The 25,605-nt window shown below is 49.2% G+C and overlaps 3 protein-coding genes across 4 annotated transcripts; 2 read left to right on the top strand and 1 right to left on the bottom strand.

The window, feature by feature from the left end:
- The first annotated feature begins 360 nt into the window (after positions 1-360).
- Positions 361-3,050, top strand: Tmem262 (transmembrane protein 262). 2 transcript variants are annotated; one of them, XM_052761286.1, is made up of 3 exons: positions 361-2,645; positions 2,749-2,816; positions 2,948-3,050. In XM_052761286.1, the coding sequence occupies exons 1-3, from the start codon at positions 2,472-2,474 to the stop codon at positions 3,048-3,050; spliced, it is 345 nt and encodes a 114-aa protein (XP_052617246.1). In that variant the 5' UTR covers positions 361-2,471. The 2 variants fall into 2 exon arrangements, with proteins under 2 accessions (XP_052617246.1, XP_052617245.1); XM_052761285.1 differs by having other exon boundaries at positions 2,749-2,848; positions 2,948-3,024.
- A 21-nt stretch (positions 3,051-3,071) lies between these two features.
- On the bottom strand, positions 3,072-6,939 carry Zfpl1 (zinc finger protein like 1). The gene is made up of 8 exons (XM_052761281.1): positions 6,805-6,939; positions 6,338-6,447; positions 5,958-6,069; positions 4,588-4,781; positions 4,401-4,473; positions 4,181-4,327; positions 3,975-4,092; positions 3,072-3,532 (listed from the first exon to the last, which is right to left on the bottom strand). The coding sequence occupies exons 2-8, from the start codon at positions 6,437-6,439 to the stop codon at positions 3,346-3,348; spliced, it is 933 nt and encodes a 310-aa protein (XP_052617241.1). The 5' UTR covers positions 6,440-6,447; positions 6,805-6,939; the 3' UTR covers positions 3,072-3,345.
- Positions 6,940-7,049: 110 nt separating this feature from the next.
- Positions 7,050-13,893, top strand: Cdca5 (cell division cycle associated 5). The gene is made up of 6 exons (XM_052761284.1): positions 7,050-7,214; positions 7,412-7,503; positions 7,587-7,652; positions 7,739-7,774; positions 12,185-12,613; positions 12,743-13,893. The coding sequence occupies exons 1-6, from the start codon at positions 7,169-7,171 to the stop codon at positions 12,821-12,823; spliced, it is 750 nt and encodes a 249-aa protein (XP_052617244.1). The 5' UTR covers positions 7,050-7,168; the 3' UTR covers positions 12,824-13,893.
- Positions 13,894-25,605: the final 11,712 nt, after the last annotated feature.

Genomic DNA, 25,605 nt, shown 5'->3' with positions numbered 1-25,605 from the left:
CCCAGCTTCAATATTTATAGTCTTTAAATATATGTATGCAGGTGCTTGAGGAGGTCAAAAGAGGGCTTGGATACCTTGGAGTTGTAGTCACAGCTTGTGTGAGCTGCCCAGCATGAATGCTTGGGGGACCAAACTACAAGAGCAATACATACTCTTCACCGTTTTCCTTTTCTTTCTTTACTTTTTTTTTTTTTTTTTTTTTTTTTTTGGAGACAGGGTCTCCCTTTGTAACCTTGGCTGACCTGGAACTCACTATGTTGAACCAGGCTGGACTGGAACTCACAGAGATCTGGTACTAAAGGCTTGTGCTGCCATGCCCGTATTTTTTTTTTTTTTTTTTTTTTTTTTTGGTTTTTCGAGACAGGGTTTCTCTGTGTAGCTTTGTGCCTTTCCTGGAACTCGCTTTGGAGACCAGGCTGGCCTCGAACTCACAGAGATCCGCCTGGCTCTGCCTCCTGAGTGCTGGGATTAAAGGCGTGCGCCACCACCGCCCGGCTTCAGAGCCCATATTTTGACTTATCATTTATAGCTGCTTTTATCACAGACTAAATGACTCATAAAACCTAAAGCATTTATTTATTCATTTGGTCTTGGACCAAAAGTTCTTGACTTCTTATTCACTGGGCTATTTAGAAACTGTACATATGAAAATTTCAGCCTATGAAACTAGAATTTAAGAAAATGAATTTGAGCTGGAGAGATGGCTTAGCAACTAAAAGCACTCACTGCTCTTCCTGATGACTCATGTTCCTAGGCTCACAACTGTCTGTAACTCCAGACTCCAGTCTTGGGGGATGCAATGACTTCTTTTGGCTTCCACAGGGAGCCAGGAACACATGTATATGCAGGCAAAATGCTCATAAATACAGAAAAAATTAAGATAAAAAATTTAAATGAAGAAAATCAGGCATGGTGGTGTGTTAACTACCTAGAGTCCCAGAATTCATGAGCAAAGGATTAGGAGGGGGTCAAGATCATCCTTATAGTAAGTTTGAGGCCAACAGGAAAACTGTCTCAAAAACAGAATAAACAACAAAAGGGGCTGGAGAGATGGCTCAGCAGTCAAGATCAAGTCCTCTGATCTTCTTCTTCTTCTTCTTCTTCTTCTTCTTCTTCTTCTTCTTCAGGTTTTTTGAGACAGGGTTTCTCCATGTAGTTTTGGTGCCTGTCCTGGATCTCACTCTGTAGCCCAGGCTGGCCTCAAACACACAGAGATCCACCTGGCTCTGCCTCCTGAGTGCTGGGATTAAAGGCGTGCGCCACCACCGCCTGGCGTCCTCTGATCTTCACAGATGCACTGTGGCATGTGAACACTCTCACTCTACCTACCACACACACTAAAATAAATGAGGCTAGGCAATAGTGGCACACACCTTTGATCCAATCGGCCAGCCTGGTCTATACAGTGGGTTCCAGGGTAAACCAGGGCTGCCTAGTGAGACCTTGTCTCAAACAAACAAAACCAATTTTGTTAATTAGTATTAACTACATGTAATAAAATCTTTAGAGGCTTACTTGTACTTCATGCTGTAAAAGGCCACAGGCCTTGGGAGTATGTACACCAGCACTGTACAGAGACAAGGAGGGAAGCACAGGGGACAGGGGACACCAGGAGCAGTGCCAACACTGGAACACACAAGGCTGACCACCCAATCAGAGGGTTAACTACATTTTGCTCTGTTTCTGGTTCCCTATGAAATCTGGTAGCCAGAACTGGGAGGGGGAAGGCAGATTTGTAGGGGATCAGTCTGTAGTCATCCAGCATATTCTCTGAAGAAAGGGCAGTTTAGATTGATTTCCCATCTCTGCTCATTGAAGTCTGTAGTGACAAGGGACAAGAACTCCAGTGTTGCGGTTTAGAGAGCCTGGGATGAGGCCCAAGCCTTCCCTCTTCCCTTGGGAAAGCCTTCAGCTGCTCATCTAGGCTCTACTCACCTGCCTCAAACCTGCTGTGGACTAACTTGGCGGAGTGGCTCACGCCTTTAAACACAGTACTTAGGACGGAGAGGCAAATGGATCTCTGAGGCCAGCCTGGTCTACAGAGCAAAATCCAGGACAGCCAAGGCTATACAAAGAAATCCTGTGATGAAAAGATAAACAAAAACCAAAAAAACCTTGCTGTAGAGCTGGGACATGCTCATCCACCTTTCTGAGCCCTTGCCTAGTCCCTCTACAATGTGTCCTGTGGGAATATTGAGCTGCCCAGGAAGTATGGAGGATGGAATGGTGTCTCTTCCTTATAGCACAGGCTCCTGCCATTCAGCTCATTTGGCCTACCACTCCACAATGGAACAGTCTCGTACTCAGACACATCCTTCTATTTGTTGGAATCAGGCTATGTTCTAGAACCCTGCCCTCTCCAATGCCTTCCTCACTTTGGAATACCCTAGAATGGAAGGATTTTGCTGCCCCTGGACAGTGACCACTTGCTCCAGTTCCTGGGCCTGACTTGAGTCCAGGCTGTGAGCGGGATGCGGTGGCGGGACCGAATAGCCGTGGTATTCTTCCCTCCAGGCATGATGCTCACTGTAGCTGCACTCATGCTCTTCTTCCTACACATGGGTGTCTTTGCTAGTGACGTTCACAACTTCTGTGTCACCCACAACTATGAGCGAATGAGCTTCCAATACACAGTTGTCCTGATAGTAGGTCTGGGGTGGGGGCTCAGGGCTGGCTGGGGAAAGCTGAGGGGCTGATGAAAATGTCTTGTGTGTCAGGGGTCACTCTCCCACTGGACCCGTCTCCCAGTTCTCCCAGGTGATCAGTATCTGCTGGGCTGCCATGGGGTCACTCTACGCAGAGATGACCGATGACAAGTTTCTTCGATGTTTTGCTTTGACCATCCTGAGTGAGTGGGGTGTGCTCCAAGGAGGGGAGTTCTGAAACCCTGAGAAGTGTCAAGGAGGGGACAAAAATGTGGAGCTGATGGGCTCTCTCCTCCACCCAGTGCTCAATGGAGCCATGTTCTTCAACCGCATGTCCCTGGAGTTTCTGGCCATCAATTACCGAGAGGAGAGACACTAAGGCCTGGGGACAGGGGACAGGGCTGAGAAGGAAGATGGAAAAGCTGCTTCAGGTGTTTTAATAAAGTCTGTTGTTTATTTGCACCTGTCTGCTCCTTTGAGGGTTAAGTAGGAGGCTGGAGACCCAGGGACAAGCAAGTGAAAACCAATTTGACTAACAGGGCTACAGACCTGGCCTGTAGCCTCCGCCTCAAACTGACTTGGTCCAGGGGATCTTAGTGTCTCAGGACTGAGGAAGAGGAGTGGAGAAAAGCCCTCAGGCCTCCCGACCTTCTCTCCCCAGGACTTTAGGTCCTCAGTTGGCCCAGACACAAACATGGGCTCAGGAAGGACCTACACGGATGTGAGGGTTCATGAGTGGGTCCAGATTGGGGTCACTGTCAGCTGCCGCCCGGCCGAGGCGAGACATGAGGGCAAGGAGTGCCAGGAAGCCCAGCAGCCCTAGGAGGAGCAGGAGCCCTGCCCGCTGGAGCAGAGTGAGTGGCCGCTTCCGGGACCCAGCCCTGCTCCTGAGAAGAATGAAGGAAAAGTCAGGTCAGGCCCTGGGGCCCTTCCCTGGCACAGACAGAAGCCTTAGTCACTATCTTTGGGCCTTAATTTCCATCTGTGCACTGGGAATGATCACCCTGTTCCCTGCACTGGCCATCACATGGGGTTATTACGAAGCTTGAACCAGTGGGACACAAACTGTCTGGAAGCTTGAACAACATGTTAAACATGAGAGAGACTAATACAAATCAGGAGGCATCACAGTAGGACAGGGCCTCAGAGCCCAGTCCAAAACTCCTGTAAGAGCAAAGGGGACACATGCTAAGCCTGCCTCCGAGCCAGGGCCTCACTGCGGCCCTGGCACTGGATGCTGTTAGTACCCAGACCAAGCCCCACTGTCATCAAAGTGTCCACCATGGGGCCTGTTCTTTCCAATACCCCATCCTGTGTGTCTCCATGTACCTGAGCAGTTGGGCTAGCCAGCCCAGAGCAGGCCGGCGACGGTATTTGTCGTCATCACAATCTCCATGGAGTCCTGCTGTTCGGTCATCATCCCGTGTGTCATATACCTTCCTTGGGGCTATAGGGATAGAAACACCAGCATGAACAGGCTCAGACAAACTGTTTCTTTTCTATTCTCTGATTGGGAAAAAAATTCCCCAGCTCACCGTGTGTCAGGGCCTCAGTATTGCCCATGTGTATAACTGTGTGCTGCTCAGGATGGTTTGGGGAAGGAGGAGGGCGGGGAGCCTGGCTGTAGAAAGCTGGAGCAACAGAGGTGTTGTCTATCTCCTCTTGCACAGGGGGGCTGGTGGCTGTGAACAGAGAGAGAACTGTCAGTGGAGCAGGGACGCAAGGCCCAGGCAGCAGATGGAGGCCACCACTTACCATTGAAGCTGGACCAGTCAGAGAAGTCTGAGGAATTGAAAGGCTCAGGCTCTGGGCTTATCACCTCATCGATCTCGAGAAAGGAATCTAAGTTAGTAGCCTGTCCACTCCTGCTGCCAACCCATCCAATCTGGCTCAAGTGAGGGTCAGGGCAAACAGATGGGCAGACACACAGGGGGACTCTCACCAGAGGGAGGCCCAGTCCTGCCCGGGCCCAGTTGACCGTGGCTAGCTTCTCTCTCAGTGCTGAAGCCACGGGGCCAGCTAGGTTGGCTGAGGGGAAGATGGGGCCATTACAGCTGGGGCACTGGTAGCCTGCAGGTGCCGTGTTTCGTGGTAGCTGGGCAGCACGTTCATTGATGCAAGCCCAGTGGAAGAGATCTTAAGACCCATGAAATAAGAAAGACATAAGAAGGACAACTCTTTGGGCTCTTAGCCTAGGCCCAGCAATGCCTCCCCCCAGCCCCGCACCCCGCCAGCTCATTGCAGGAATGAATGGACATATATGCGGATACCCAGGCCATTCCCTTTCCTCCTCACCCCAGGTCCCCAAGGCTTCATTCGGCCTTCTTGTTAACACCATTGTACTAAATCACAGTAGATTCTATTTGGCCAGCCCATAAGGAGGTGTGGCTGGGAAGAAAATGCCACCTACCCTTTCGAGAATCTTCTCTGGGCCTGAACTCATCACACTCCTTGGGCTAATGGCTAAACAACAATAGTTTCAGACTGGGTGTGATGGCAGCTGCTTGTAAACGTAGCACTTGGGAGGTGGAGGCAGGAGGATCAAGAGTTCAAGGTCAGCCCCATGAGATCACAGTCTCAAAAAACCACTACATATTCTTTACAAGAATACTTTCAAGAAAGCTTCTCAGACATACACACAGATACATGCATATATCCAGAAGCACAAATATGCATATGCTTATAAATATACAAGCAAGCCAACAGCCATTCCCTCAACCTACACTAGTCACACACGTAAGATATACACATCTGTACATTCATGTCAGCTAATACTCAAAAACCATCACCCTCATGTCATCTGCATTCCATGGGACAAGTGTTCATATACATTCATTATCCATTCACTCTCCCATGAGTATTAATCAAAGTGTGCATTTGTATGAGTACACACAATTTCATGGAGAAACACATGTAAAGCTTCCCCTTTTGGACCGGTACCTTGAAAAACTTAAGCTGAAGCTTTTACACCAGGCTGTGACTACTGACTCCCTCTAGCTAACTGTAACATGGGAGGCTTCCTCTCTGTTCAGTCTTGGAGTCAGTAACATTCTAGAAAAATGGATCCTGCTCACAGCCACTGGTCATAGTCATCTCCAGCTCTCCAAGACTGGCAGAGCAGGAAGGAAAGACACTAAGGCTTAGGAAGGGAGAAGGCTTGCCCAGGCTTACAAAGCAGGGAAGTACCTAAGAGAATCAGGATCTGAGGCTCTGGCCTCCAGGCCTGAGGGGTTCATTGTCTTGCTGCTAGAAGGGTGCTAAAGCAAACCAGTCTCCAGGCTGCCCTGACCCCTTCTATTGCCCAGGCCTCACCGTAGCATACAAGACGGGTCGTCTCTCGACTGGCCAGGGGTGTGTTGCACAGGCGGCAGTTGGGGTTGTAGTCACTATCTTGTAGCCACTGCAAGTAGGACTGCACGATGCACTGGAGAGGGAGAGAGAGGTCACAGCTGGTGTCCGGCTCCACAGTGAACACACCACGCCAAGGCCCAGCTGCCTCGTTCTCATCAGACTCACCATTTCGTCAATGAATATTTACTGAGCACCTACTGAAAGCCTAGCAGAGCATCATAAACCAAGTCCCTGCCCTTGTGGAGCTTACAATCTAGTGTGGGGCCCCTCACAGATTTGGAAGGAGTCAATCTTGCCTGCCCACCCAGTGCCCTGCTCAACCACTGTTCTGAACGCCCCACCTTGGCGTGATTGGCTACCAGGCAGTGCTCGCAGACGTTAACTCGGTGTTCGAAGCAAAACAGGTTTGTCACTTTCCTCTTGGGGCACTTGCAAAGTCCCATGACCGATCCTAGAGAGAGGATCTGAGTTAGCAGGAAACCAGGTTCTGGTGACTGCCACTTTGTTCTCACAGACCCAGTTCGTTTCTTTTTTTAAATCCCCCAGACCCTTTTCACATCAGTCCAAACGCCAAATTCTAGCCTACTGCTTCAGCACGGGTAAGGCCACGCCCCCTGCACAGACCGCACCACAGGCGACCCCCTCATTCCATTGAGACCCAGCCCCTAACCAGACCTCTCCATCAAGAACTCCAATACCACCAGCCCCGCCCCCCAAACCCCACCCCCTCCTGACCCCGCCCCCATCCGGCAGACCCCATTCTGGGTCTCAGAGAACCTCCGCGATACCGGTCGCGACGGGTGCGTACTGTGTTGGAAAGCGCGGAAGGCCGGAGACTGCGTTGACCCACTCCAGTAGCTGACGCTCTGCTCCCTTCGGCTCCGGCCGCTCTGATTATCCCTCCGCTGCCACGTCTCTTCCGGGTGCGGCGCACGTTGATGACGCCACAGCGCCACCAGGCCACGCCTCTGCTTTACGCAAGACGTAAGGGTCGGCCTTCTCTGCATCACTTCCGCTTCCGCCCTCGCCTGGCGGGTAATTTGAACGTTCTCTGCATCACTTCCGCTTCCGCCCTCGCCTGGCGGGTAATTTGAACGTTTGCAGGCACAAACTTCCCGCTTGGCGCGAGCTGAACTTGAGGACCGCGGCGGAGACTGAGCCCGACCATAGACATGTCGGAGCGGCGAACGCGGTCCGGAGGGGCCGCCCAGCGGTCCGGTGAGTGGAGGACGCGGGAGAGCGGTAAAGCCGCGTCGTTTGGAGAACGAAACTTAGATCCTGGTGGAAGACGCCCCAAAGGGCAAGTTGGAAAACGGCCTCTGCTTTCCCGAACTCGCCAAGCATCTTGTTTGGTTGCTGTCTTATTTTTCCTCGAACAAAGTTTTACTTATCCTTAACCATGTTTCCCTTTCCAGGGTCCAGGACTCCGCTTACTAAGTCTTCGAAGAGGTCCCAGCGGAAATCTGGCTCAGATCTCCCAAACATCTTTCCTGAAAATTGGCCAAAGGTGAGATCCGAGTTCCTCAGATACTGACCTAGAGGGCTTTGAACTAATGTGAAGCTCATGGTAATCCCTCTCCCCCTTTTCAGACACCTCATGCGGCTCCAGCCAGAAAGGCCATCGTTTTGAAGAAAATCGTGGCTCATACAGTGAAGGTGAGGGGCTGAGAGAGGGATTTGGGAGCGAGATGTCAAAACTGAGCTTAACTGTTGATTGATGGGTTGTGATGTTATCTCTACAGGCCCCAGCTGTCCACACACTTCGAAGGAGTCCTAGGGTGAGTTGATTTCCATTGGCTTATTTGTGTGGGATCCAGTTCGCCTTTGAAATAAAGGCAGCTGAGAGCAATTGACACCTTCTAGGTCTCACTGTGTAACCTGTTGTCCTGAACTGGAAATTGCTGTAGACCAGTCAGCCTCAAACTCACAGAAATCCAACTGCCTCTGTTTCTCCAGTGATGGGATCAAGGATTAAATGTATCCATGCTACCAAGACTGGCTATGAATTGCCATTCTTGGTTCCTGCCTGTAGATGTCATTCATTTTTAGTTCTTTTTTTATTTTTATTTTTTTGTTTGTTTTGGTTTTGTTTTTTCAAGACAGAGTTTCTCTGTGTAGCCCTGGCTGTCCTGAAACTCCTTCTGTGGACCAAGCTGGCGTCAGCCTCACAGAGATCCGCCTGACTCTACCTCCTGAGGGCTGGGACTAAAGGTGCCCTGCTTATTTTTTTTAGTTCTTTATGCTCTGAGCATTTTTACTGTTTTGCTTAAAAACTAATTTATACCTGGGCGGTGGTGACAAACACCTTTAACCCTAGCACTCAGGAGCGCATAAAACTGTTTTGTGTTGGTGTCACACACCTTTAAGCCCAGCTTTCAGGAGACAGAGGCAAGCAGATCTGTGTTCTAGGCCAGCCTGATCAAGTTCCAGGACAGCTAGGACTCCACAGAAAAATCCTATCTTGCAAAAGGTCTGTTTTGCTTTCAGTGTTTCTTCATAGTTGTAGAATGAGTTATATTTAGTGTCTACAAAGATGGCTCTGGTTGCCAGGCCATGGTGGCGCTCACCTTTAATCTCAGCATTCTGGAGGCAGAGGAAGGTGGATCTCTCTGAGTTCAAGGCCAGCCTGGTCTACAGAGTGAGTTCCAGGACAGCCAGAGCTGTTAAAGAGAAACCCTGTCTCAAAAAAAATCTTTTAAAAAAAAAAAGGCGGCCGGGCGGTGGTGGCGCACGCCTTTAATCCCAGCACTCAGGAGGCAGAGGCAGGCGGATCTCTGTGAGTTCGAGGCCAGCCTGGTCTCCAAAGCGAGTTCCAGGAAAGGCACAAAGCTACACAGAGAAACCCTGTCTCAAAAAAAAAAAAAAAGGCTCAAAGGGCTGGAGAGATGGCTCAGAGGTTAAGGGCACTGACTGCTCTTCCAGAGAACCTGAGTTCAATTCCCAGCAACCACATGCCCTCTTCTGGCCTGCAGTCATACATGCTGTATACATAATAAATAAATAAATCTTTAAAAAAAAAAAAGGTTCAGCAGTTAAGAGTAAGTCTCAGGGCTGGTAAGATGAATATGGCTCAGAGGTTAAGAGACTGGCTGTTTTCCCAGAGGTCCTGAGTTCAATTCCCAGCACCCACATGGTGGCTCACAACCATCTGTAATGAGATCTGGTGCCCTCTTCTGGCCTGCAGGGATTCATGCAGGCAGAACACTGTATACATAATAAATGTTAAAAAGAAAGATAAAAAGAGTGGTTCTCAGCGCTGGAATCCGGTGGATCTCAACCATCTTTAGCTTCGGTTCTAGAGTATCCAGTGTCCTCTTCTGGCCTCCATGAACACATGCACACAAATTATAAAAGATGAGTTAGCCGGGCGGTGGTGGGGCACGCCTTTAATCCCAGCACTCGGGAGGCAGAGCCAGGCGGATCTCTGTGAGTTTGAGGCCAGCCTGGGCTACAGAGTGAGATCCAGGACAGGCTCCAAAGCTACACAAAGAAACCCTGTCTCGAAAAACCAAAAAAAAAAAAAAAGATGAGTTATATGTATGTGCCTTTACAGTTTTAACAGAACTTTTTTTAAGGACTTTGGCTGTTTGCCATGAACACCTTGTTTTTCAGATAGTGTCTCATATAGTCAAACCTAGCCTTTAACTTAGTGTGTGGTTAAACCTAGTTTTGAATGCCTGATCCTCTTGCCTCAACCTCCCAAGTGTACACCACTATACCCAATGTTCTTTGAACAAGGTTTTGTTACTGTGTTGGTCTGGCTGGCTTAGTACTCTTTGTGTAAGACAGACTGGCCTTGAACTCAAGGCTATCTTCCTTCCTAAACCTCAAAGTGCTGGGATTACAGACATGAGCCATAGTCCCCAATTTGATTTATTATCCTGCTGTGTGGTGCTGGAGGTCAATTCCAGGATATTGCACATGCTAAGCAGGTGCCCTGCTGCCAAGATAACCCCAGCCCCCTTTTCACTGAGGTGCTGACAGAGTAAAGCTGGAATGCTATAGAAAGACTTCTCTGGGGGTATGTGAGTGATTTCACTGGTGTCCTAGGACCAAGGGGGAGGACCTTAAGATGGTGAGAACCCAACTAAGATAATGGCTGGACAAATGTCCCATCACTCCTCCTCCCTGAGCTCTTCCTAACTACTCCAATTCACTGACATAGTTCTTGGAATTATCTTTATCAACATCTGGGAGGGTGCTTGCTTATATGTTTGATATCTTTCCCCTCTAAATGTAACTACCTTGAGAGTGGACTTCTGAATTCAAGGCCTGGTCTACATAGAGAGACCCTTTTTCAAGAAATATAATCTGGGGCTGGAGACATGGCTCAGAGGTTAAGAGCACTGGCTGCTCTTTCAGAGGTCCTGAGTTCAATTCCCAGCAACCACGTGGTGGCTCATAACCATCTGTAATGAGATCTGGTGTCCTCTTTCTGCCTGCAGGGACACATGCAAGCACAACACTGTATAATAAATAAATAAATAAATCTTTAAAAAAATTAAAAAAACGATCTTAGTGGCTGTGTGGCTGCAGAGAATGGGGATGTAGTAGTCAGGGGTGGCCATACTTCTTTGTTTTTGAGATAGTTTCTCTGTGTGGTCCTGGAACTCATTCTGTAGACCAGACTGGCCTCAATTCACTGAGATCCGCCTGCCTCTGCCTAGATTAAAGACGTGTGCAACCATACCCAGCTAAAATGTCTCTTGATGACTTTCCTCCCACGTATTAGAGCATAACTGTTGCTGGATTTGTCCTTTTACTGGGTCTCGGCCTCTAGAAAACTAGGTGCCAGGTTTCATGCCCATTAATACAGTGAGCCTGCAGTGTGCAGGAATCCGCTGTACACTGGGCATTGGCAGAGTTAGCTGGACAGCTGGTGACCCAATTCTCAAGAAGTCCCCCATCTGGCTGGCATGACTGAGTTAAGGAGTAACAGGCCAACTTCAGATAGCTGTATTGCTGTACTAGAAGTAATAAGGTACTGTGATAGAATAAGCTGTAAATGATCCGAATCCCAGGTAAAGGACAGCCTCCCTGAGGAGGAACCCTTTAAACTGAAAGTGGGAGTACAGTAACCAACACATGAACCTCAAGTACATGTCAGGTTAAGCTTTGCTGTTGACAGCTTTGCTGTGGTTCCGTTGGCCTTGGGTCAAAGCCTTTATGGTGGTCTGTGTATACAGAGATGGTATTGCAGTGTACTCTACTCAGAGATCCACTTGCCCCTGCCTCCCAAGTGCAGTGATTAAAGGTGTGCACCACTAATCACTGCCGACTCGTTCTGCTTTTTAACCCCCCCCACCCCACCCCACCCCCCAGTTTTCCTCATTGTGTTTTCAGGGCTACAGGGGAAGCGCTGAGGTGTCAATGCTGCTTTTGTTTTCCTTAATATAGTCCCAGTGCCCAAGACACTCCCTGGTGTAGGACAGGTCACCAATGGATACTCATTAGCCAAAGGAACAGTTAGGAGGCGTCAAGCCAGTTTAGGTGTGCTGGGACTTTATGTCAGCTAGCAGATGGGGGCTATAAGTGCAACTTCTGAGGAGTAATGATGACTGTTTCTTTTTTCTGAACAGTGGGGGTAGAACCCAGGGCTTGTACATTCCGGGCATGTGCTCTATGACTGTTCTTTACTTAAAATCTGTCCTGGAGCCGGGCAGTGGTGGCGCATGCCTTTAATCCCAGCACTCGGGAGGCAGAGCCAGGCGGATCTCTGTGAGTTCAAGGCCAGCCTGGTCTCCAAAGCGAGTTCCAGGAAAGGCGCAAAGCTACACAGAGAAACCCTGTCTCGAAAAACCAAAAAAAAAAAAAAAAAAAATCTGTCCTGGACTGAAGTTGGAGCTCCTCAGCACAGCGTTTGCCTAGCATGCACAAGGCCCTGTGTTCCATCCCCAACAGCGTAAAATACACAAGAAACAGTAGAAATCCTGTATCTTTTTTTTTTTTTTTTTTTTTTTCGGTTTTTTCGAGACAGGGTTTCTCTGTGTAGCTTTGCGCCTTTCCTGGAACTCACTTGGTAGTCCAGGCTGGCCTCGAACTCACAGAGATCCGCCTGGCTCTGCCTCCCGAGTGCTGGGATTAAAGGCGTGCGCCACCACCGCCCGGCAGAAATCCTGTATCTTGTGGGCAGTCTTTCTATCCTGAATCCCTAGCTGACACGGGTTCCCTCTCCTGTCCTGATACAGGTCTCTTTTATCTTGGAAAAAGAAAATAGCCCTCCTCTCAAGGTACCCACTAAGGAGGACCTCTTCAAGACTTGTAGTGTTCCTGGTACCCCCACCAGCACCCCAGTGCTGTATACTCAGAATGCTGATTCTAACTCTGTGGAAGGAGAGGAGCTGGACACCAGAGCCTTGGAAATGTCCCAGAAAGTCAGGCGATCATACAGTCGTCTGGAGGGCCTCAGTTCGGCCTCAACCTCCACCCCTGGCCGCCGATCCTTCTTTGGCTTTGAGGGACCTGAAGACTTGCCTGGAGTCTCACCTGTAGTGTGTTCAAAGTTAACTGAGATCCCAAAAGTACCTGCAAAGCCCTGGGTTCCAGACACGACGCTTCCTGGAATCTCTCCTCCAGTCGTGAAAGAGAAGCGAAAGAAGAAGATGCCAGAGATCCTGGTGAGTGAGGGGTGGGCACTGTACAGGGGGTGGGCAGGACTCCACTCCACCTGAGGGTGTGGGTAAGTAACATGCTCTGGCCAACATGGCTGCTTTCCCCACTCATGTGCCCTCATTTCTTTCCACCAGAAATCGGAGCTGGATGAGTGGGCTATGGCCATGAATGCTGAGTTTGAAGCTGCTGAACAGTTTGATCTTCTGATTGAATGAGATAAAGTGGGGGTACACCTGGCCAGGCTCTCCCCTCTCCTTGTACATGTTGCCCTTTGAGTAGAGCAGTACTTTTAGGGTCCAATTCATTGGCCTTGTTACCCAGAAAATGTGTTGCTGGCCCCTTGTCATGTTGTGACTAGTTAACCCTGGGCTTTCTGCGAAGTCCCCAGGGTTAGGGAGGAGAAGCCACCTCTGCTCTGAGCCCGTACTGACAGAAACGGGCTCAGCTGTGGGCTCTTCCTCTGCTGTGGCCTGAGCCACCAACCAACCAAGAGGTTCTCAGAGTCTGATAGGGAGCTCACAGGCTGGGGAGACAGGCAAACCCTGAGCAAGAGTCTGGACATGGAGTCTGAGGTGTGAAAGAGGGAGGGTTGGTTTTGGGGTCTTGTTTTTTTAACACGAGTGACTGTTGCGTAGGAACTGTTCGTGTCTGTGTTCTGCTGTTGACACATTGCATTGGTGAATGTGGTACTGATGCTCAGGGCAAGTGGATATAATTCATGGTGTGGGCTCCAGATGCCACCAACTTGAGGTTTGTGGTCTCAGATCACCTTTTCCTCACCCACATCTGTTTCTTCAAAGTGAACTGCAGTCTCAGCTCTGGCATGTGGCCTTCTGCAACTACACTTAGAGCGTTCTGGATGTTATTTCTCATAAACCTGACAGCTGTAGCACTGATGGCAGCTTTTGCTGTGAGCTTGGCTATTACACCCTCACATGAGCCCCCACAGAGGGCTGCTGGGAACAAAAATGGATGTCTCATGTGGAATTGTTTCCTGTCTACCACCTCCTCTCAATTACGGTAGAAGATATGGTTTCAAAGGCTATTGGACTCCAACATTTGCCAGTTCATGGGAGGAGAAGCTTCAGGAATGAGAACTGCACCATCAGGGTGAGAACTGTTACACCAGGATGGTTTTGAGCGGAGCACACCTGAAGAATTTGTCCACACTGGTTCCTGTGGACCCTGCTGATTGCTGCCATCACTACAGACCTGCCTTTGAGGAACTAATGTGCAGCCCAGGGGAAAAGGTTTAATGTCAAATAAACTTGTAAAGAGTTTTCTACCTGTTTGTAGACTGCTTTTTATTTGGTCGAAGACAGCCACTGGTGTGAAGCCCTGAATACTGTGTCTTTCGAGTGTGTCCCCAGGCCTGTTCCTCTGTACAAGCTGCCAGCCTGGCCTCTCTCAAATCACTGATCCCTGTTCCTCCAAGCTAGGGCTTCCTGGAATGAAGGCCCAAACCGCGCATCCCAGGAGGGAAGATGTAGATGTGGGTAAGGCTGCTAAGCACTCTTTCCCAAGAGAGGTATATGGAATTGGCTACACTCCAGCCCTGTTTCTCTTTTCCAAAAGCTCTATTCAGCATAGGAGCCTGTGGCTCAGGTATAATAGCCTCTCCTAGATGCTACCCAGCAGCTGAGCTATGGGCACCCCTGAGAAGACCACCAGAGATGTGATTCCTAGGGCTGTTGTGCAAATGTGAGTGTCCCAGATCATCCTCTGGTGAAATCTAGGCCATTACATTTTCTCAAGATCTCTTTTTTTTTTTTCTCTCTTTTTTTTCTTCTTTTTTCTTTCTTTTTTTTTTCTCCAGATCTCTTACTGAACCGAGAATACCATCTCAGCTAGACTGGCCAACAGGACCCCAGATCTGCCCATCTCACACCCCTTCTCTGGTTCTAGGGTTATAGATGTATGCCACTACATCTGGCTTTAATGTTTGTGCTAGAAATCTGAACTCAAGTCCTCATGCTTTAGCAAGCACTTAGCCCACTAAGTCGTCTCCTCAGCCCACACCATCATGTTGCATACTTGCAGTGTATCTTATCTGCATTATCATTGTAATTGAAAAGACACTGGCCACCTGTGCTAGCACACACCTTTAATTTTAACACCAGGAAAGCGGAGGTATCTATGTGATCCTGGTGCAGCCTGGTCTTAACATAGTGAGTTCCAGGACAGCCAGAGCTAGGGAAATCCTGTCTAAAAAGAACAAAAACAGCCAGGTCTGGTTGCTCATGCCTTTAATCCCAGCACTCAGGAGGTAGAGGTAGGTGTATCTCTGAGTTCAAGGCCAATCTGCTCTGCAGAGGAGTTCCAGGACAGTGAAAGCTACACAGAGAAACCCTGTCTTGGGGGGAGGGAGAGGGAGATGACTAAAAACACAAAACAGTTGGAGCATGGCACTGTAAGGACCTGGCATTGGCCTCTGTAGTGTTAATGCTCTTGAGAGATCAGCCAGGACATTCATGGGCACCATTACGGCAGTATAGAAAGAAGATAGGAGACGGGTGGCTGGTAACTTCAGACTTGAGGAAATGCTGCTGCTTCCATCCCCACAGATGGGATATCTCATGCTACATTGAGTAGGAAACACCCTCAGAGTAAGCATACCAGCACCACCATGAGCCCTGAGGGGGTGTGTGTGCTTAGCAGGGAAAGTGGGCAGAACAAGTTGGCAGAGTAGACATGGAACTTTTAGGAACATTCCTGGATAAGAGCACAGCTGTGGGGCTGGAGGGATGGCTCAGAGGTTAAGAGCACTGGCTGTTCTTCCCGAGGTCCTGAGTTCAATTCCCAGCACCCACATGGTGGCTCACAACCATCTGTAATGATATCTGGTACCCTCTTCTGACAGGCAGAACATATATATACACATAATAAATAAATAAATTAAAAAAAAAAAAGCACAGCTGTTGGGGTGCATTGTGTAGTGAGTAGCTTGGGTGGTTGAAAAAAAAAAAGGCACTCCAAGATGAACTTTTAAGACCTATGTGGCATCAGGAAGGCCCAGTCTCTGATGGACTGAACCCCTGAACAACCGTACAAAGGAGTATTGATTGTTACACAAAGTATTTCCTCATCCCAAGGTCCCTAATCTAATTTACATGTCTTACTAAAAGCATCACATGCCCCATGACTCTAGTCCTTTATTATGTATCATTTACAATACACAATAATACAAAAGCCTCAGGTGTGCCTGAAGTGTCTTGTGACCGAAGTCATGCGATGGCTGCAGTGCCCCTTCAGCGAAACGGTTCTACAAATCACAGAGAACAATCACTGTTTTCCACAAGGATTCTTCAAGGTTAAAGTACTTCAAAAAAGTAGCTGTTCATTCTGATGTCTACCCCACATACAGTGACTGCTAAGTTCCTCCAGCATACAGCAGTGGGGACATTAAAAAGAACTACTTTTCTGAATGAGAAAATGAGGTGGGGTAGAAAACAAGGGATCGGCCAGCTGCACACCTGAAGTCCCTGCACTGGGGAGTGGAAGGAGTTGGAGCTCTAGGCCATGCTCCACTGTGTGATGAGTTCAAGACCAGCCTAGGCTTCACCAGACTCTGAAAGACAAGAACAAACACAAACCTTTTGAATGTAAGTGCATTCCCTGCAATGCTGCCATGTTTGGGATGTGTTTATGCGCCAAGAAATCCTCCAGGGGCTGTAGCTCTGTAGCTTAGTGATAGAGTGCTTGCCTAACACCCTTGGGCCCTTGGGTTTGATCTCCAGTACCGCTTACATGGAAATGATTCAGTACCTGAAATTCATGTGTCCTGTATCTCCCCTGGCTATTTTACCAAAGCTGCAGGTGAGCAGAATTTTGTCAGGTGACTCCCTTCAAAAAGGCAAAAACAATGTTGAGCGTAGTGGCACAAGCCTTTAATCCCAGGACTCCAGAGTCAGAGTCAGGCAGATCTCTGTGAGTCTGAAGCCAGCCTGGTCTACAGAGTTGAGTTCCAGGACAGCTAGCTAGGGCTGTTACAGAGAAACCCTGCCTTAATTTAAAAAAAAAAAAAAAAGCAACCCCTGACAAAAGCCCAAGGGGTCGGGGTGGGGGCAGTTGTTGGAGGACAGTATTTAAAGGAATCCTGCAGTTTTGTAAAGTGGAGAATACTTCTACTTTTAGTGTCAGATGGGCATTGAGAAGTAAATGAAAGATGACATCTGGGGACTGGAGAGATGGCTCAGAGGTTAAGAGCATTGGCTGCTCTTCCAGAGGTCCTGAGTTCAATTCCCAGCAACCACATGGTGGCTCACAACCATCTATAATGACATCTCATGCCCTCTTCTAGCATACAGGCAAACATGCAGACAGAACACTGTATACATAATAAAATAAATGTTAAGAAAAAATAAAATCAAAAAGTCAAAAAATCAAAAAAAAAAAAAAAGATGACATTTGTAACCCTTTGCGTTTGTGATGCAGGGCCAGATGAGTGCCAGTGCTCAGTTCTTTCTGCTTTTCATTCTGTCTAGGCCCCCAGCCCCTGGGATGGTGACATCCATATCTAGGGTAGGTCTTCCTCCCTCAGTTAACCCAGTGTAGTAACTTCAGTGACTTGCCAGGAGATTTGTCTCCTAGGTGATTCTGATTGTCATGGTGACAATATTAACCATCAACACAGCATCCTGTATCTCATTTGCTGAGGGCTTTACCATCTGGGCTGTATGTACCATGGTCTGTCAACACTAGCTTAGGGGTTCTGACTTGCTGGACAGAGCTGGTAATGGCCGCTCCCTAGACCAATTACTACCCCCAGAAAACCAAGCTTGTTAGAAAAGGCAAACAAGTAGGATGGGGAAGCGGGTCACCAAGCAGATTCGTCTCCCTCAGTCTCCCACAGGCAAACTGAGTGCCCACTCCAGGCAGACCTTGACAACAGCAATGAAGCCTGCTGAGCCACGGCTAGAAGAACCAGGGAACTCCAGGGAGCACAGCGTGGAGGTGACAGCAAGCCCTGGGGGCTCCCTCATTTACTGCTGATCCTAAGACAGAAGGCAAGGGAGAGAGGTGGGCTACAGAAACTCTTCCTTAGCCTGGGCCAAGACCTGTATTCCTGATCCTCAAACTCCTCTTGCTGCTGGGGCGTCTTGGATCCTTCTCCAGCTGGAGGGCCTCCTCTGGGAGAAAACTCATTAGCCCTGTCCTTTCCACTGCTCCCTCTCCATAAGCTGAGGGGCAGAGACCAAATCCTGTAAAGCAGATTAACGGAAAGAGCAAAACGGGAAGGGAGAAGGGCTAGGCTCCTGGGCTGGAAGCCTCAGGCCACTTCAGTCACCAGCACCTTCTCTGCAAAGCCATCTTCAGAGCAAAAGTCGGACCAGCAGTCAGAACCCACTGTCGCATTCCTGTTCACACTCCTGAACACCCCTGAGCCCAAAGATGCTGAATCGTAAGGTTACCTGAATGGGTGTGTGTCTGTGAGTGGGTGGGTATTATCTTAGGGAAGGACAACCCACCACCACCACCACCACCACCACCACCACCACCACCACCACCACCACCACCATTCAAACCTGTGCTGAACAGCAGGAAGGCCCACACATGACTGATGGAGCTGGGTCCCAGGCTGGGAACTAACAACTGGCCTCCAGACCCTGAGGTCTGCTCTCACCTCCCCAGAGACACGGAGGCACTGGAGAGACAGTTCCTGGGTCGGGATGACTGGGGCCCTAAGCGGACTTCAGAGGAGATGCAGAATTTGCAGAGAGACTGCAGGAGGTGAGCTTCAGGGACGTGTGGGGCCATCTTGCAGGACAGGATGGTGAAGCCAGGTCTGGTTCTTAGCTGAGGGCTTTGGCTGCTGCTGTGGCTTTGGGTCTTCACTTGCCCTGAATCCTCTGCCTGTGTTCTCTTTGGTCTTTATTCTGTCCCAACCTAGATAAGCTCCTTGCCAGCAGGGCCCTCACCTCCCAAGCAGGACCTGCCCCACTGGTTAGTGACCCCAGCCATGGCTGAGTGGCAGCAGTCTAGTGTATTGACCTTTAACTGTCAAAGAACTAGATAGGTAGCTGGCTGGGGAGGGGTTCTGTTCTGTGATGTCAGCCAATGGAGCTTGGGGTCTGCTCAATTCTACCTGGCAACAGAGGTCTTGGGATGGATGTCTTGCCTTTCCTCCACTGCTTCATGCCTTCAGCCATGGATCTGAGCAATGCAAGTTCCCACTCACTCACCGCTGGCACGGAGTTCTCAGGCAGGGCTGATTTCATAGAAACTCACCAACCTGGAACCATAGAGTCCTGAACCAGCCCTGATACAGCTCAAAGGGATGGCCTGCTTTCTGCCCTGCTCCATGGAGACCTCAGAGGACTCATGGCCCAGCCCAGGTGATAAGCAGCCTGTCTCTTGCTAAAGAAGAGTTGGGTGTGGGTACACACAAGCAACCCCAGCATTTGAAGGTGGAAGCAGGAAGACCAGGGGGGTTCAACATCATCTTCTCTATGAGAATTCTCCGTCAGCCTGGGCTACTGAGACCTTGTTATAAATAAATAACAAATAAGGGTTGAGGATGTAGCTCAGTTGGTTGAGTTTTTGCGTTTCAGGAAGCTGGGATTCCAATCCCAGTATTGTATAAACTAGGTGTAGTGGTGCATGCCCATAGCCTCAGCAGTGGTGGGTGAAAGCAGAAGGATCATGAGTTCAAGATCTTGTCCTGAACTTGTCTCTAGAGTAAGCTTGAGGCTAGCCTGGGCAACATGAGAGTCTGCCTCAAATTTATGTAATTAATTACTTACAATAAATAAAAATAAAGGGGAGGGGCTGGAAATATGGCTCAGCAGTTGAGAGCACTGGCTATTCTTGCAGAGGACCTGGGTTCAGATCCCAGCATCCATATAGAGGCTCACAGCTGTCTATAGCTCTAGTCCCAAAGGATCTGATTCCCTCTTCTGGCCTCTGAGGGCACCAGGCACAGAAGCAGGCAAAACATTCATAGTGTAAACTAGAAATAAGTAAAAAAAAAAAAAAAATTTTGTTTTTTTTTTTGTTTTTTCCTGGCTGTCCTGGAACTGCCTCTGCCTCCTGAGTGCTGGGATTAAAGGCCTAAACCACCACCACCCAGCAGAAATAAGTAAATCTTTTTTTGGTTCCTGTCCTGGAACTCACTCTGTAGACCAGGCTGACCTCGAACTCACAGAGATCCTCCTGGCTCTGCCTCCCGAGTGCTGGGATTAAAGGCGTGCGCCACCACTGCCCCGGCTGTGAGTAAATCTTAAAGACAATGCTGGGAGGCTTAAGAGGTGGCTCAGTGGTTAGGAACATTGATTGCTCTTCTAGAGGATCCGGGTTCAACTGTCTGTAATTGTCTGATATCCTCACACCAATGCACATAAAATAAATAATTAAAAAAGTAAATAAATAAATAGATAAGAATGCTGGGCATGGTGGCCCATGCCTTTAAATCCCAGCACCAGGAGGCTGAGGCAGGCAGTTCTCTGTGTGTTTGAGTCCAGTCTTGTTTACACAGTGAATTCCAGGCCATCCAGGGCTACCTAATAAGACCCTGTCTTGACAACAACAACAAAACAAAACAAAAGTGTTAAAAAAGGGAGAAAGCGGCTGATGTAAGTTGTCTAGAAGGAATAGTTCCCTCTGCAATGGTAATGTGGGTAAGTCCAGCCTCCTAAGGGAGCGCTAGCCACCAGAGCTGACGCAAGAAGTGTGCATATGGAAGGGGTGACTGGGAAGAGAGCGTGGGGCTCAGGGGGCCTCTCCTGTACCCTAGGCTTCAGGAGGCCCTGAACTGTAACCAGAGGGACAACCTGGCCCTTGAAGAGAAGCTAGAAAACCTGGTGAGACCTTCAGCCCCAGAGCCATGCCTTGCCTTGGCTCCTCCCTGCCCCCAGCCTCACCCCTTTGCCCCTGGGGATGAAGGTAGTCCTGCTGGTCAGCCACCCACCTCAGGTCCTACAATCCTTTGTCCCAGGCTACCTCATTGTACGAGAACCTGGAGGAAAGTCTGGTCACTTCAAAGGACCCTAGAGTCACCCAGGAGATAGCTAATGTCTCCCAAGAGGAAGTAGAGGGCACCCAGGAGAAATCAGAAGACACCGAGGAGGAAGCCTTCGCTCTTATGTATCTGAAGAGAGCTTCTACCCAGCGCTACTCCCTTGGGAATCCCATGCCACAGCCGTCAGCCATGGCCAGGCGTGAGACCAAAGAATAGATACCTCCTCGGGAGGCTGCTCCATCAGGCAGCCCCTCTTTAAACCCCAGCAATAAAGATCCCCACTGAGTTGCAGAACCAGGATGGGCCTGTCACTTGGATAGAGTAGAATCCAGCCACTCTAAGGAGAGCTGGGCCTCTGGACCTTCCTAATACTCCAGCCCTGCTTTCAGACTCATTCAAGGAGTGTTCTGTGGTAAGTCCAGGGTGGGACAGGGAATGGCTGTACTTCATCCTTGAGCATCAAGGCTGTAATCTGAGAGTACAGATACAACACACTAAGGTCAATAAGGATTTCTTCCCACCTGTGACCTCCTACAAATCACCACCCCTTTTGTAGGCCATGGGGTGGGAAGTAGGAAGATGGTGGGAACTCCCCAGGGCCTGGAGATGCATTTAGATCCGGGCTGGGACTACCTGAGGGCTTTGCCTCTCAGTATTTGTCCAGCCTAGGGAGCCTCACTAGGCACCCACAATCCCTAAAGGGAGAGAGACAAGCTGTGTGTATGTGAAGAGAAGTCCCAATTTCCAAAGCCGGACTGGGGGTGGGGTGTGACTCCATGAGTAAAGCTCTTGTCACACATGCTGGAGGACCTGAGTTCGAGTCTCTGGAATCCACATAACAGTGGGATGTATAACATGAGTGGGTATAATCCCAGCACTCCTGAGAAGTAGGGGGTAGAGACAGAAAGACCCAGAAGCTCTCAGGCCAGCTAACCTGGCCTATGTTGTGGGAAAATAACAAAGATAACCTGTATAAACTGACAATATGACTGCTCCATGGTATGGTTAAGGGGGAAGTTTTTACTGTGGAGATGAGAGAGAACAGCCAGAGACATTTCTTGAAAGAATCCAGAGTAGAGAGAGAAAGTAGACTCAACATGGCCAGCAGTCTGGACCTGGTCAGGGCTCTCCGTGAGAGAGGAGACTAGCAGGGTCTAGAGAATAGAGAAAACACCGTGAGAGAAGCAGAGAAGAGCAGAGAGATCAAGAGAGAGAGAGAGAATATCAAGACTAGCCAGGCAACTGGGCGGCGCACTCCTTTAATCCCAGCACTCGGGAGGCAGAGGCAGGCGGATCTCTGTGAGTTCCAGGCCAGCCTGGTCTCCAAAGCGAGTTCCAGGACAACTAGGATGGTTACATAGAGAAATCCTGTCTTGAAAAACCAAAAAAAAAAAGAAAAACGTATAGTAGGGTATAGTGTGAATTCTAATTGGTCATAATAATAAAAACCCAGAGCCAGATATCTGGGTAAATGCTGAAAGATCAGAGAGACAAAGGAACGAGCCACAGCTACTTATTACCTCGCCAACTCCTCAGTCTGAAAGGGGTGAGCTCCTATCTTCTCCCACCTTATATCCCTCTCTGCCCAGCCATATCATTTCCTGACTCCACCTCCCTAGTGCTGGGATTAAAGGTGTGTGCCACCACCGCCTGGCTTCTATGGTTAACTAGTGGCCAGCTCTGCACTCTGATCTCCAGGCAAGTTCTATTTGTTAAAGCACAAACAAATTATCACCACAGTAAGGAATGAGGAGCAGCTGGGGAGGAAAAGCTGCGCTAAAAGTCAGTTGCACCTACTCCACTTCAGGTAAATAACTTAGGCGTTTTTGGAGCCCGAGCTAGAATTCCTCTCTAATCCTCTTAAGGTTTTTTTTTTTTTGTTTTGTCTTGTTTTTTGTTTTGCTTTTTTTTTTTTGAGACAGGGTTTCTCTGTGTAGTTTTGCACCTTTCCTGGAACTCACTTTGTAGCCCAGGCTGGCCTTGAACTCACAGAGATCCACCTGGCTCTGCCTCCTGAGTGCTGGGATTAAAGGAGTGTGCCACCACCGCCCAGCAAATCCTCCTAAGTTTAAAAAGAATAGGAAACCCCAGAAAGGATGGGGGTGGGAGTCGGGTGACCTTCCTGCCTGCTCTTGGGCCTGCAGACACCATCCAGAAGGAGTTCCCTGCCTGAGGCTCCTCCTCCAACCAGGCTTGACTCTCCTGCCACCCCCAGAATTGGGAATCAAAACCAGGGCCTCAACTGTGCTAGGCAAGTGCTTTACCATTGAAATACAGCTCCAGTCCCCTCTTCTCTCTCTCTCTGTTTGGTTTTGTAGTGCTGGGGGTTGTTCCAAGCTGAGGGCACATGTGGTTTGACCCTGTCTCAGCTTAGGCTGAGCAGAGCTCACACCTTTGATTCAACAGTACATCTCTTCAGAGACCCAATTCTTATCTGATGATTGGAAGGGTCCCAGGCATCCTCTTCACCCCATTTCCTGCCATCCTTGACCACTGGCAAAGATGCACAACATCATTTTCCCAAAAGGACCCACCCAATACAGAGGTTAGCCAGGGATGTTTTGGCCAACAGTTAAATGATGAATCCACTTAACTGTTTGAGGACCTCTCCCCACATTTATTAGAGACTCTCATTTATCATGTATAAAAACATTTCCCCCGGCTGGAGAGATGGTTCAGAGGTTAAGAGCACTGGCTGTTCTTCCAGAGGTCCTGAGTTCAATTCCCAGCACCCACATGGTGACTCACAACCATCTATAATGAAGTCTGATGCCTTCTTCTGGCCTGCAGACATACATACAGGCAGATCACGATATACATAATGAATAAATAACTCTTAAAAAAACATTTCCCCAATAGATAAAAATTTTCCTACTTAATAGGTTTTCTGTTTCCCTGCCCCCCATAGTAGGTTTCTCTGCAGATGCAGTAAGCCAGATCAAGCCCATTGAAAAAGTAAAACAATAGGTATATTGAAGAAAGCAACCACCAGGCCAGTTCTCCAGTCCCAGAGGTGGAGGCCAGAGAAGGCACACCCCTAGAGTGAAACAGGGATTCTTTTAGGTTGTAGGCAAGGGGTAATGAGGTGTCTGCCAGAAACTGCTTTTGTGCCCACGTATTGTCAAAAGCTGAGCAGTTAGGCGGGATGTCTCGGCTGCTGGTGGCATCGGGGAAGAAGTGGCAGTAGTGGCCGAGAATTCGGAACTGGGCTTTTTGGCACCTTTCCTTTGTTTGGAGATTCTCTGAGCAGGTGGGGTTTGGAGAGGGAGGGGGAGAGAGAGGAATGGGACTTTCTGGCCCATGCACGGGTGAGCTGGAGGTTCCAGCTGAACAATTATGGTAATAAAACCTATTCCCACTGTAGGGTAAAACGGCCAGCCAAAGAAACCCACCCTGGCCCTGAGACCAGAGCCAGTGAAAGAAACATACCCCGGCCCTGAGACCCAAGCCAGTGAAAGAAACACTTTAGCCCTGAACCCAGAACCAAAGAAATATACGCTGACCCTGAAACCAGTGCCAAAGAAACATACTTTGGCCCTAGAATCAGAGCCAGTGAAAGAAATATGCCCTGGCCCTGAAATTAGAGCCAAGAGGCCAAAATGGGCCAACGAAAGAAACATACTTTGGCTCTGAAACCAGAGTCAAATCTGTGCCTGACCAACTAAGCAGAAAAGTAACCAGTCCCTGAGCAGGAAAAACAAATTAATCTTTGGGCAGAAAACCAACCAATCCCTGAGCACGAGATCTATCCAATCTGAGCTCAAGACCTGAAATCTGACCAATGCCCATCTGAAAATCATCTTCCTGGAAAAACTGCGCCCCTAAGAAGCCCTATGTCTGTTTAGTTTGTGGCTGCCCCTTTTTCACCCTGGCTGAGGAAGCCCCTTTCCTGGATCTTCCCTCCCAATAAATCTCTTGAAGTTTAGGTGAGACCTTCTTTCTCCGGAGCAGAGACCAACCTGGGCAGAGCGGAGCTGAGCTGTAATACTTTCCTTGGGAAAACCTTCCCCTAGCAGAGTGGACAATTCCGGGAAACCGGAGCAGAACTGTAACAACTTCCCTGCAGACAGAACATTGTATACATAATAAATAAATAAAATCTTTAAAGAAAAAAAGAAACATCGGAAAGTTTGAGGGGTTCCAGGGAAGGAGTACCCCATCGTAGGGACTTCCATCGAGAGCAGATCATTGTGACCTGACTTACCTGTTCCCTCTAACAGGCCTCAGGCCTGGGAACCCCCGAAAGCAGGCTCTTAGGTACTACCAAGGCTGCCGGGCTGCCTCCAGCTAGCTCACAGCCACAGGGGTATAGATGGCCCTAGCTCTGGCTGGGCGGTGGTGGTGCACGCCTTTAATCCCAGTACTCGGGAGGCAGAGCCAGGCGGATCTTTGTGAGTTCGAGGCCAGCCTGGTCTACAGAGTGAGATCCAGGAAAGACACCAAATCTACACAGAGAAACCCTGTCTCGGTGGTGGCGCACGCCTTTAATCCCAGCACTCGGGAGGCAGAGCCAGGCGGATCTCTGTGAGTTCGAGGCCAGCCTGGGCTACCAAGTGAGTTCCAGGACAGGCGCAAAGCTACACAGAGAAACCCTGTCTCGAAAAAAAACAAAAAAACAAAAACAAAATCAAAAGACAAAAAAAAAAAAAAAAAGATGGCCCTAGCTCCCCTGGCCCTAAGGCTCTGGGCTTCAGAGTTGCGTTGTTCTACACTCAGTCCAGATGGCACTCCTGTTGACCCTGCCACCGGGCAGTATCCGCCTAATAGTCTCTTTCAAATCCAAGTCCCACCACCGAGGAGCCGTGGAGGCTTTAGAGGGCCTCTCAGTTCACACTCAGTTGGCTTCCCGGGATCTGGTAGTCAAAAGAAGTTTTGGTGTCCACCAAAACACTGTGTCCGGTCCTCCAGACTTCTTGGTCCTCCAGACGCTGGGTTGGCTGACAGACCCTCCTCTGATCCTCTGGCGCCATCTTCAGGAAGTGCAGAGCCAGTGTGGCACCGTCTGGAGACCAAACGGGACAGCCGCTGAGTGAGTGTGGA

Source organism: Peromyscus californicus, unplaced genomic scaffold, assembly GCF_007827085.1.
Source record: "Peromyscus californicus insignis strain IS unplaced genomic scaffold, ASM782708v3 Scaffold_4__1_contigs__length_199733344, whole genome shotgun sequence".
Lineage (NCBI taxonomy): Eukaryota > Metazoa > Chordata > Mammalia > Rodentia > Cricetidae > Peromyscus > Peromyscus californicus.
The sequence above is the reverse complement of the archived record's forward strand: the minus strand, read 5'-3'. Positions and strand labels throughout refer to the sequence as shown.

Excerpts from the sequence above, each read along its gene's own strand:
- Tmem262 (XM_052761285.1), top strand. The coding sequence starts at position 2,472 with ATGCGGTGGCGGGACCGAATAGCCGTGGTATTCTTCCCTCCAGGCATG. Across the intron at positions 2,646-2,748 it reads AATACACAGTTGTCCTGATA|TTCTCCCAGGTGATCAGTAT; the intron begins GTAGGTCTGGGG and ends CCCGTCTCCCAG. Across the intron at positions 2,849-2,947 it reads TTTTGCTTTGACCATCCTGA|TGCTCAATGGAGCCATGTTC; the intron begins GTGAGTGGGGTG and ends TCCTCCACCCAG.
- Zfpl1 (XM_052761281.1), bottom strand. The coding sequence starts at position 6,439 with ATGGGACTTTGCAAGTGCCCCAAGAGGAAAGTGACAAACCTGTTTTGC. Across the intron at positions 4,782-5,957 it reads GACCCGTCTTGTATGCTACG|ATCTCTTCCACTGGGCTTGC; the intron begins GTGAGGCCTGGG and ends ATGGGTCTTAAG. Across the intron at positions 4,093-4,180 it reads TACTGAGGCCCTGACACACG|CCCCAAGGAAGGTATATGAC; the intron begins GTGAGCTGGGGA and ends CTATCCCTATAG.
- Cdca5 (XM_052761284.1), top strand. The coding sequence starts at position 7,169 with ATGTCGGAGCGGCGAACGCGGTCCGGAGGGGCCGCCCAGCGGTCCG. Across the intron at positions 7,215-7,411 it reads AGGGGCCGCCCAGCGGTCCG|GGTCCAGGACTCCGCTTACT; the intron begins GTGAGTGGAGGA and ends TTCCCTTTCCAG. Across the intron at positions 7,653-7,738 it reads TCGTGGCTCATACAGTGAAG|GCCCCAGCTGTCCACACACT; the intron begins GTGAGGGGCTGA and ends TTATCTCTACAG.